The 11,443-nt window shown below is 40.3% G+C and overlaps 1 protein-coding gene across 2 annotated transcripts; it reads right to left on the minus strand.

Moving 5' to 3' along the window:
- Nucleotides 1-4,636: 4,636 nt before the first annotated feature.
- Nucleotides 4,637-7,625, minus strand: LOC147328460 (uncharacterized). 2 transcript variants are annotated; one of them, XM_086297697.1, is made up of 4 exons: nucleotides 7,500-7,625; nucleotides 6,195-6,343; nucleotides 5,317-5,481; nucleotides 4,637-5,239 (listed from the first exon to the last, which is right to left on the minus strand). In XM_086297697.1, the coding sequence occupies exons 2-4, from the start codon at nucleotides 6,249-6,251 to the stop codon at nucleotides 5,072-5,074; spliced, it is 390 nt and encodes a 129-aa protein (XP_086153823.1). In that variant the 5' UTR covers nucleotides 6,252-6,343; nucleotides 7,500-7,625; the 3' UTR covers nucleotides 4,637-5,071. The 2 variants fall into 2 exon arrangements, with proteins under 2 accessions (XP_086153823.1, XP_086153824.1); XM_086297698.1 differs by lacking the exon at nucleotides 7,500-7,625 and having other exon boundaries at nucleotides 6,195-6,420.
- Nucleotides 7,626-11,443: the final 3,818 nt, after the last annotated feature.

Consider the following 11,443-nt stretch of genomic DNA (forward strand, 5'->3'; position numbering starts at 1 on the left):
ACCTTATTTTTTCTACTTAGTCCCCAACTGAGTATGCTCTGAGTGAAGTTATCTCCCATATGCTGATGACCCAGGTTGGCTCATTTATCCTATTCGGGAAGCAAGAGATTGATTGTGCCCGTGCCATTGCTGTAATTATACTGTCATCACTTAATCAACCTTATTGGATTCCTCAAGCGGTCGCAGTCCCTGAGGCTGGAGCTGGGAGAAAGATTGACTTTTTTGGACAGGAAGAGAAAGAGAGAAAGAGTGTATAAGAAAAGGACTACGCGTGAGAGAGAAAGGAAGAGACCAAATTAAGCATGGAGTCAATTGAGAGGCAAAGAAATGGGGGAATAAGGATGGAGAGACATCAAATAAGTGGACAATGGTGGTAAAGGAGTGCTACAGGCACATGAAGATGTCAACGATTACCACATGGGGACAGCAAAGTGGATCAGAAAGGGCTGTACAGAGTTGATAGGGGATCAGGTGGGAGGATATGGGTGAGGACTCAGAGTGATTGTTTCCTGAAGTCTGTGTCTGCCCCGTCAGAGAAGGGGTAACAAATGGTTTGGGTGTCACCTGGAAAGGCATTTTAATAATTCATTTGTCTATGGGGCTGGGCAGAAAGGGCTGCTTTGAAGAGCAGGACACAGATGGTCATCAGAGTGAAAGAAGCGTGCACACAAAACACACACACACCCACACATGCGCACACACATATTACACCCATGAACCCACACATATGCGCACAAAAAAGGCCTGTACTTGAGACTGGCTCATCACCTGGGTGCACACCATATGCCACGGTGGCTGAAAACCTGCTCTCTATTCCCATGCTGAGAATTACACACAAACACATGTGCTCGTGCACAAACACAACTCATTCCTCTTTTATAACTGTTCCACATTGCCACCACAAAGATCCTTTCTTGCATACTGATGTGCAATTGTGTTTATGTGGGCTTCCAAGATAAGAATTTACCAGCTGATAGAAATGCCTGCCAGTGCCTTCACCTACGCTCTGAGCCACACCAGTGCACACATATCCATAGTCCAATACAGGAAACACAAACAAGCAAGCATATACACACTGTGTATATGTAGACTGAAGATGATGTGATGACTGTACTTTCTGTCAATCCATCATTGTGTCAAACTGCCTGTCATAATGACACCCTTCTCCTTTTTGCGATTTCACATCTGACTACGTCCAAACCAAATACTGAAACAGCCCTTAAAATCTAATGATGCAACACCTACTGTAACAACCATAAAAGCTCTGCATCCCACTATCTTGTTAGAACACATACCTGTGCCCTAGACACTAAAACAGCTGCCCACCTTTCATTCAATTACTGTACTGACTTTAATGGTTATGAGTTCTCCTTTTGTGCTTGGCATGCTTTATTCCTCTCCCCGTGTGGCTTGCAAGTGATTACTTCAAGGCACTAAAAGGTCTCATTGTGAGTTCTGCAGTTTGCAGACATACTGCAGATTCTTTGTTTAATGTGATACCTTAGGGGATTTTCATATTACCATTATAAAGAAAAGAGTACAAAAACATCCCTACAAAGGCTGTCACTGGTTTTTGTGGAACATTTGCAACCAAATTTTGCTGTGGTGCACAGCATTTGTGCCATATGAACAGTATTAAGATAAAAAAAATGTTAAGAGGCAAAGGTGACAGTGATGACTGAAACTCGATGAAATAGGAAAGGATGACAGAAATATTTGCCTGCAGACAAAATGGTGAGTTAGCAGAGATGGGAGAGGAACTTTTAATTACAGTTTGACTGGATGGAAGACCAGTGGCTGGGAATGTAAACGCAGGATGACCCATCCAGTTCAGACAGAGGAACCACGTATCGATGGAACAGACTCCAGACGACAAGCACCATTACCCTGTGAATCGCAGCAGCAAGGAGAGGGCAGAGGAGCAGAGGGGACAGAAGGGTTAGAGCAGAGATGTATGGTGAAGGAGGGGGAAAATGTAGTAAAATTATACCATACAGACAGAGTAAAGCCAAAAATATGACACACATCTTTACTTCGTGGTTACTTTCATACGGTCATTTTTAATTTGCAGTAAGTTAGTGGTGATGCAATTAATCAAGTGAAAAAACAATGTGATAATAATGAGATAATCATTGTAGTAATTCCACATAGTTTCTTTCAAAGGTGTCAAATACTGCTATGTTGTCAAAATGGCTGGCATCTTTTACTGGTGAGGAAGTGGTCTTCAGGGATCAGGGTCATGATTATAGTTTTTAACAAAACCCTTATGGCTGAGGTTCAGTTATGTTCAGAAATAAAAAAAAATAATACTCCAACTTGAGTCAGGATGAAAAACAAACAAACAAACAAACAAACAAACTGACATGATTTAGACATGATTTCCCGTTAAATAGTGGGAAATGTTTGATTTCGGTTAAAGTCAGGGACGTAATTTCCAAAAAAAAATAATCAGACCCAACCAATATAATCCCCCCAATAAAATTATGACTTATCTTGCATAAATAGGCTGTTGATTTTCTGTACTCATTTCAGGTATTACCAGCAAAATAGTTGCATGTTTAATCATCTGGGAACTCACCCAGATTTATTTCTTTATTTAGACACCCCCCCCCACCCCAGCCCCCCAATGTTCAGCACAAAGTTACACAGATGGTTAAAATACTTTAACTAAACTAATCACTTTAACCACACAAGCGCGCTGAATGGTAAAGGGTAAAATAAATAATATTTTCTAATAGAATACATAAACCATGTAAGACATAACAAACTAACTTTTTACTTAAATTTTCTCTGTCTGCAGGTAGGGTTTTTCATTTGAACATATTTAAACTGTAAATCATTATTAGTCATTTGCTAACACAATAGCACTGTTGTATTTGTAACTGATTTATTTTGGATTGGTTATTTTTACGTTTTCACCTTCAAAAACACCTAAATACAGAGGTTAGCAACTTATTCCCCAAAATAAGTCTTCTTTGGGGTAGAACTTGTAGCTGCGCTCCACAGGAGCATTTCATGGATTCAGCAAAGAGACTTTTTCTGATGCCTCCTTGGTTGTCCTTGATTCTTCTTTTCTTCTACTCACTTTCTTATGTGACAAGACTTGTCATGAAAAGGCTCCCTGCATCATACCTCTTTCACCTGCACCAAACCTGTGACATGACTTGCACAAGCAGACAGAATCTCCATGGCGACAAAGTAAAATTTTAGGTATGGGGTAGGTGACAAGACAGCAGGGGAGAGAAGTGTCAAAGTCATACAATCAGCAGTGACAAGCAATCACTTGGGAGTATAAAGAAAAGCAGATCCTCAGTATAGAGGAGACAAGGCAGAAGAGTGATAGATAACTTAGGTGACGTAAGAAGGATGGTTTAAAATGCACAGATGACATGATTACAGAGGGATGAGGCGATGAGCCTGATGAGCTGTAATGGGTTATGATACAAAGGCGGGAGACGATGATGTGTCTGAATTTGAGTGAAAACTCAGCTGAATACTTGAAGAACAAAAACAGAAGAAGGCAAGAGGTAGTTAGCAGCAGAAGAGAACAAGGTGAGTGTACAAGATTGATTGGTGATTGCTCTTGGATTTTGTGGCAAAGAGTGTGGCAGCAATAAAGAGTGAGAATGAGAGAGTTGTAACGAAGAGGGAATATAAACTCCCAGATGCCAGGTATTTTTCCAACCGGGAGGTGAGACGACAGGAGTCTAATGAGTTCCCTCATAGCCAGGCGGGTTTCATCTTATGAATCACACATCGCATTCTCACATATATACACACACACAGCTATGAACACTCACACAGCTGTAATGAATTACAGGGTTCTCAGCCTAAAACCTCAGCCCTGTACCTCATCACATGATGCGTGCATACATCATTTTGTGCAGCAGATCGATCTCTCCACGGCCATTTGACATGAATACACAAGAAATTGAAAGGTATGTGACATACTCCATCACCTATTTGAAATCCTTGACATCCTCCAGAGATGGCAAAATGGACATCAATATATTGATGTAGTCTAAGCAAAACCGGGAAGTCCTGCTTTGTCTTTTTAAAGCTGTTTGTGTCACGGTTTGCGGGGCAAGCCGTGTGGAGTTGAAATAGGACCCAAAATGCGGCAGCTCTGGTGCAGATGAGTGTTTATTTGACAACCGAAAATACAAACAGCAACGGTGTGGGTACCATGAAACAGGAAAACCTAAACTGGGTAGAACTAATAACACAAACCAGAAACGAGGATGCAGGGAGGTCCGGGGAAATACATACACTCAGAAAAATAAAGGTGCCAACTGGAATCCAAAGTGGTTCTTTAGACTGATGCCATAGAAGAACCTTTTTTGGTGCCACAAAGAACCTTTCAAACAATGGTTCTTTGAAGAACCATTTCTTTCAGGGGTTCATTGAAGAACCTTTAAAAGGTGCCCCAAAGAACCATCAAGAAATGGTTCTTTGGGGCACCTTTAATGGTTTTTCCAAAGAACCTTTTTAAAAATGGTTCTTTTAAAGAACCATTTTAAAGAACCTTTTTTGAGTGGTTCTTTAAAAAAAACCATTTTAAATCTTTCAAAATAAAATGCATCATAAATTGAATTTGAGTAGGGTAAAATAAATACGAGCACAGCATAGACATATATTAATGGTTTATTGTCATTTTGTAGTTACCAAAAGACAAAAAGGCATTTTAACCCTCAGCACAACATCACTACTAATACATGTCACATATTAGTGTTTTAAACAGTAATAATTAAATATATTGGCTATACTATAAATAAATATATATAAATACTATAGCTACAGATAACACAACAATACATGTATTGTTTAATTAATAAAACATCAGAAAGTGATAAAACACATTAGAAATAGCAATAGCTTCATAACAGACCAATAAATCAACACATTTTCATCAGCAGATGTTTGCATGTTCAGTAAAAACATTTCAACAACAAGTTTATGATTAAAATGATCAATGAACTTCAGCCTTACGCTATGTAATGTACGTTTCATGTTGTACTCATGGTCCTTTGTTAGTCCAGTTTAGGATAATGTCTCTGACGTATGTTTCATATCAAATATATGTCATATCAAAACAAGCCCACACCTGCAGTTGTTTCAGTTTTTCACTGGTGTTTCCTGTCAGCTGGTCAACCTCACTCAGGCGGACATCCATATCAGCCAACCAAACGACAAGTTCCTCCCTTTGTGCTTCAAACCCCTCCCACTCTGAAACAAGGAGCTGAAAGAGAGAGAAAAGAGTCAATTATAAAGAAGAGAGAAAAGTGAAACCCTCCTCAGAAGGTCTGACTCGCATACCTGCAGTTGACCTGTGATGGACTCCAGTTTGGCGTTCACGTCATCCCTCGTCGATGCCAACAGCAGAGTCTGCAGGGTGCCCTGGAAGAGCTGAGTTAATGTTCGACTCCTCCTGGTCAGGCTCTCCAGCTGGATGACCCGAGGTCTCCCCTCTCGCCGCTGCCTCTGAACACACAAACACAAATTGCATCTGAAGCAGGAGGTGCAGATTTTTTTTGCTATTCTTTTCTAAATCCAGGCTAGATCACGTGGAGGTATTTGGAAAACTGTTTTGGCCAGTGGACGACTGTTGTCTTGCAGAAAGTCAAATCAATCAAACATATGCGATACACAATCAATTCACAAGAACACATTGTAAAAAATAAGTCCAGTTCTTGCCTGATTTCAAGTGAAATCTGCATCAAAACAGGGTAAAATGAGTGTTTGCAGCAAATGTGAGCACAAAGCCTCACTTTGTACAAGCCTGCTATTACAGTTCTCCTCTATGCAGACGACTTTCCTGTTTTCAAGGCACAACTTGGATCTGCTGTACGAATCTTATGGATACACACTAAATGAAACAAAAGTGTGCATGACTCCAGATTCTGATCCCTCATCCTAATATGGTCCCAACATAGCAACAGCAATAATGCAAATGTTGAGGCTTCAAAATACAAAGTCCATAAACCAATGGCTGACATGGGTTTTATCATAAGGGTGATAAATATACAGATTTCAGTCTGTCTTAGAGATTTGATGTTCATTTACCTGCAGATGCACTATACGTACCTGCTCCATGGTTTTTCACAACATTTTGCACATCACTATTTAATACAGGAAGTACGTGAAATAAAACAAGTCATCTCTCTTTGTGAGAGGACCATATTAATGAAACCAACCTCAATGACATCATAGGGATCCCTAAAGATGCTCCTGCTGCTTCTCTTCCTCCTCATCCAAAGCTTCCTTCTCCTTGTCCTCAACTTCCATCCAATTGTAATTCAATCTAATTGTGTTTCTGCCCCTCCTCTTCCTCATTTTGTTGGAGCTGTGAACACAGTTAATGTGAATCTGGATTAATTTGTGCAAACAAGAAAAATCTACAGCTTTTTGGTCAGAGTGATGGAGAGTGGTCTTGTGATTTAAGCCGGGTAGAGTAGATTTATGTGTTGATGCTACCTGCTTCAGCTCTGGCTGCTGAGTGATATTTACACCCTGGCTGGATTACAAACTTTAACCATGTGCTGAACTTTGGCCCAGCGTTGATACCTCTTGTTAGTATAACGACCTCTTCTTAGCTTGTATGTATGATGTATGATGGTGGATAAATGAAATATACAAAAAAATTTAACTATATTACAAAAGAACATCTATCTTGGAAACATCAAATGACCGGAGCATAACTTGTCAACTAGTCCGAAACTAAGTTATGCAGGAACAGTCAAAGACACACCTTCTCATGTTTGAAAGGTTCTTTGTGGCACCAAAAAAGGTTCTTCTATGGCATCAGTCTAAAGAACCACTTTCTATATTATTTATTAGTTTCAGGTTGGCCATTCTTGTATTTTGCTCGTTTGTGTTGTTGTGTTTGCACATCTCTGTTGCTTGTGGGGCTCGCACACAAGAATTTCACTCGCATGTGCTGTGCCAGTGTGCCTGCACATGTGATGTGACAATAAAAAGTGATTTGATTTGATATATAATTCGATTAGACAATAAAGAGTCATCTAATCTAATTATTCATTCAAAACACTTATGCATAGCTGTATTTTATACAGCTCATACAGAATTCAAAGTACAGGTTCATGTGAGTATTTAATGTACAGCTCATATCTACAGAATTTCAGGGTTTCTAGAGCAGACACAGAGCTCACGTCATAACAGGCTTCAGGCGCCATTTTAGTGACTTTAACAATATATTAAATTTTAATTTCAGTCTAGCTGACATTAGGTTATGTACGCAGCACGCAATTGAACCACATATTTTAGAAGCCAAAGGTTCAAATTAGCTGGGAGCACCTTCACTTAATTATAACAGTGGTTTTGTTAGGAAAACTGTTTCTGTATACCGGATACTAAATTGCGCTGACCTCAACGGCTAACGTATCTAGCCAATCGCTACTGTTAGCACAACATTAACAGCAAGCTACAAGGACGAGTAACAAAAACAAAACAGTAATAAGGTTTTAATGAAAATGTTTTACCTTTTCTAACAGTCCCAGAATCCAGAGCTTCAAAGTCCAGCAGGTACTGAAGACTGCTATCCGTTTCGCTGTCACCGTCCGTGAGTTTTTTTCCCCGAAAGGTCAAGGCCCGCCGCTCGCACACTCTGTCTGCGCATGCGCATCCCAACGACTGACCCCCTCCGTCCGCTCCCGGAAGGTTATAGTATGACGTGTTCTGACGTCACTCTCTCTCCCTGTCATTTATTTGGCTCGAAACACATATTAACAAATTGCTCAGTGATGAACAACTACTCAGATCATTTACCTAAGCTGTGCTTTGTCAAAACGAAGTGTATGTTCATTACACTGACATTCTGTTCTGCAATTGTTATTTACTTGTATCTTATAATTTGACTTTACATACTGCTGGGTGGTTTGTAAAGTTTACAATAACTAATATTATCATTATGCTATATTTTCAAAAATATATAATAATCTCAAAAGTAATGCCTTGGAGTAGAAAATAGTAATGCTTTATTAAAATTTAAAACTAAAGTACAGTATTTTAATGTGTGTATTGTGTCTACTGTTTGTTAACTCACCATATTCATAATGTGTTTGTGGGGTTAGGGGTGTGTGTGTGTGTGTGTGGGGGGGGGGGGGGGGGGGTTAGGGTCTTTAGGCTTTGGCCCCCACCCCTGCCACCAGTATATTTTTAAGCAAATATTTCTAACTTTTATTTGAATATTCAGTTTCCTACCATCTTCTCTTAAAGGGTAATTGCCAGGTAACCCGCCCTCCCCCTTCGCACATACATGCACACAAAGAAAACACAGTATAATTCACAGCCTCGTTATAGTGAATAAATATTTATGCCATTTACACCATCAAACTTAAATTGCTAAGGATGAAGAACCTTTTGTTCTTTAAAGAACCATTTGTAATAGCTGAAGAACCATCCACAAAATAAAAAGGTTCTTTGACGTATGATGGTTCTTTAAAGAACCATGAAGCCATCTGAAGAACCATTTAAGAACCATAATTTTTCTGAGTGTACGGGAAGACGCAGGGAGACCGAGGGGAAACAACACAGACGAACCAGCAACTACCATGACAGAAGACACAACTTAAATACACTCAGAGAACACAGGGAGATTACACACAGGTGGGGAACACAGGTGACACTGATAAACATAACGAGACAGGGCAGGAGTGAACACAACATGACGCATACTGATGAGAGACTGTCAAAGTAAAACAGGAAGTACACAGAGGTTCAGACAGGAGGAGAGAGAGCACGGGGAGAACACAGACATAACAGGCTGGGGGAAACATGGACTAAACACAAAGAGAGACGAGAGCTCATAAATACACAGAGGGGCACAAAGGGGGTAAGAGTCACAAAGGGAAAACACTTAGGGAACACCACAACAGGACACCTCAGAAAACATGGCCTAAATAAGGAGTGAAAATACAAGGAACCAAGAATACTGGGCCAACATGGCCCAGGACCATGACAGTTTGAGTGTGGAGCTCAGGTTCCTTTTGTCTGTAAATGTTGACATTACTGCAAAAATCTACATCAAGCTCACCTCAGAGGTGCACACACCCTTACCTTACACTGACAATTACCTTATCTTATAACTACAACTACAAGCAGGAAATTCAAAAACATGTACAGTGGGGCAAAAAAGTATTTAGTCAGCCACCGATTGTGCAAGTTCCCCCACCTAAAATGATGACAGAGGTCAGTAATTTGCACCAGAGGTACACTTCAACTGTGAGAGACAGAATGTGAAAAAAAAATCCATGAATCCACATGGTAGGATTTGTAAAGAATGTATTCGTAAATCAGGGTGGAAAATAAGTATTTGGTCAATAACAAAAATACAACTCAATACTTTGTAACATAACCTTTGTTGGCAATAACAGAGGTCAAACGTTTACTATAGGTCTTTACCAGGTTTGCACACACAGTAGCTGGTATTTTGGCCCATTCCTCCATGCAGATCTTCTCGAGAGCAGTGATGTTTTGGGGCTGTCGCCGAGCAACACGGACTTTCAACTCCCGCCACAGATTTTCTATGGGGTTGAGGTCTGGAGACTGGCTAGGCCACTCCAGGACTTTCAAATGCTTCTTACGGAGCCACTCCTTTGTTGCCCGGGTGGTGTGTTTTGGATCATTGTCATGTTGGAAGACCCAGCCTCGTTTCATCTTCAAAGTTCTCACTGATGGAAGGAGGTTTTGGCTCAAAATCTCACGATACATGGCCCCATTCATTCTGTCCTTAACACGGATTAGTCGTCCTGTCCCCTTGGCAGAAAAACAGCCCCATAGCATGATGTTTCCACCCCCATGCTTCACAGTAGGTATGGTGTTCTTGGGATGCAACTCAGTATTCTTCGTCCTCCAAACACGACAAGTTGAGTTTATACCAAAAAGTTCTACTTTGGTTTCATCTGACCACATGACATTCTCCCAATCCTCTGCTGTATCATCCATGTGCTCTCTGGCAAACTTCAGACGGGCCTGGACATGCACTGGCTTCAGCAGCGGAACACGTCTGGCACTGCGGGATTTGATTCCCTGCCGTTGTAGTGTGTTACTGATGGTGACCTTTGTTACTTTGGTCCCAGCTCTCTGTAGGTCATTCACCAGGTCCCCCCGTGTGGTTCTGGGATCTTTGCTCACCGTTCTCATGATCATTTTGACCCCACGGGATGAGATCTTGCGTGGAGCCCCAGATCGAGGGAGATTATCAGTGGTCTTGTATGTCTTCCATTTTCTGATGATTGCTCCCACAGTTGATTTTTTCACACCAAGCTGCTTGCCTATTGTAGATTCACTCTTCCCAGTCTGGTGCAGGTCTACAATACTTTTCCTGGTGTCCTTCGAAAGCTCTTTGGTCTTGGCCATGGCGGAGTTTGGAGTCTGACTGTTTGAGGCTGTGGACAGGTGTCTTTTATACAGATGATGAGTTCAAACAGGTGCCATTCATACAGGTAACGAGTGGGGGACAGAAAAGCTTCTTACAGAAGACGTTACAGGTCTGTGAGAGCCAGAGATTTTCCTTGTTTGAGGTGACCAAATACTTATTTTCCACCCTAATTTACGAATAAATTCTTTACAAATCCTACCATGTGGATTCATGGATTTTTTTTTTCACATTCTGTCTCTCACAGTTGAAGTGTACCTCTGGTGCAAATTACTGACCTCTGTCATCATTTTAGGTGGGGGAACTTGCACAATCGGTGGCTGACTACATACTTTTTTGCCCCACTGTAAATCAATTAGATCAGCAGTGCCCTTCTACTCATGGATTCTCTCTGTTGTTTATTTATTTTAATTTATTTATTCAGCATTGCCTATCAGTACTGAATAAAATAAACATTACAGGAGTCAATTATCTCCTTTCTCTGTCAGGAAACCAAGAAAATAAGAGTGATTACAAGGGGATAATCTCTCAGTAAAACATGAGCAAGATTTTGTTTGTTACGTTTCCAAATACTGCATTTGCTGGTTTGGGATTAAATGTGTCAGCATTTCAATCCTATTGCTGTCAGCACATCAAGTTTGTACATATCACAAATACCCAAGTTAAGTACAGATACTTGTGTTAAAAAAAACTCCCAGGTAAAAGCTGAAGTACTGATTCAACTTCTTTAGCCCAGTAAAAGTGAAAAAGTAGAGGCTCTACAACTTACTCAAGTAAGAAATTAAAAAGTAGCTCCTTTGAGGACATTTCTACCAGCTATTTTTGTGCAAAGCTAACTGAACCTTGTGCTATGTTAATGTAATAAAATTACTTCTTTACTTTAAATCCATCACATTATGGTAAACTAACCTGTTTATCCTGCACTAAAGGGTATATTAGTATTTTCATTCAACCGCCGACACAAAGTTGTATACCTCAGTTTCAAAACATGAAAAAAACAACTTCATATCATATACAGATGAAATATCTAAAAAATTTTAAATTTCT

Source organism: Aulonocara sp. 'chitande type north' Nkhata Bay, linkage group LG6, assembly GCF_057382095.1.
Source record: "Aulonocara sp. 'chitande type north' Nkhata Bay isolate Kocher_YH1m ecotype deep benthic linkage group LG6, A_spYH_male_GT1.1, whole genome shotgun sequence".
Lineage (NCBI taxonomy): Eukaryota > Metazoa > Chordata > Actinopteri > Cichliformes > Cichlidae > Aulonocara > Aulonocara sp. 'chitande type north' Nkhata Bay.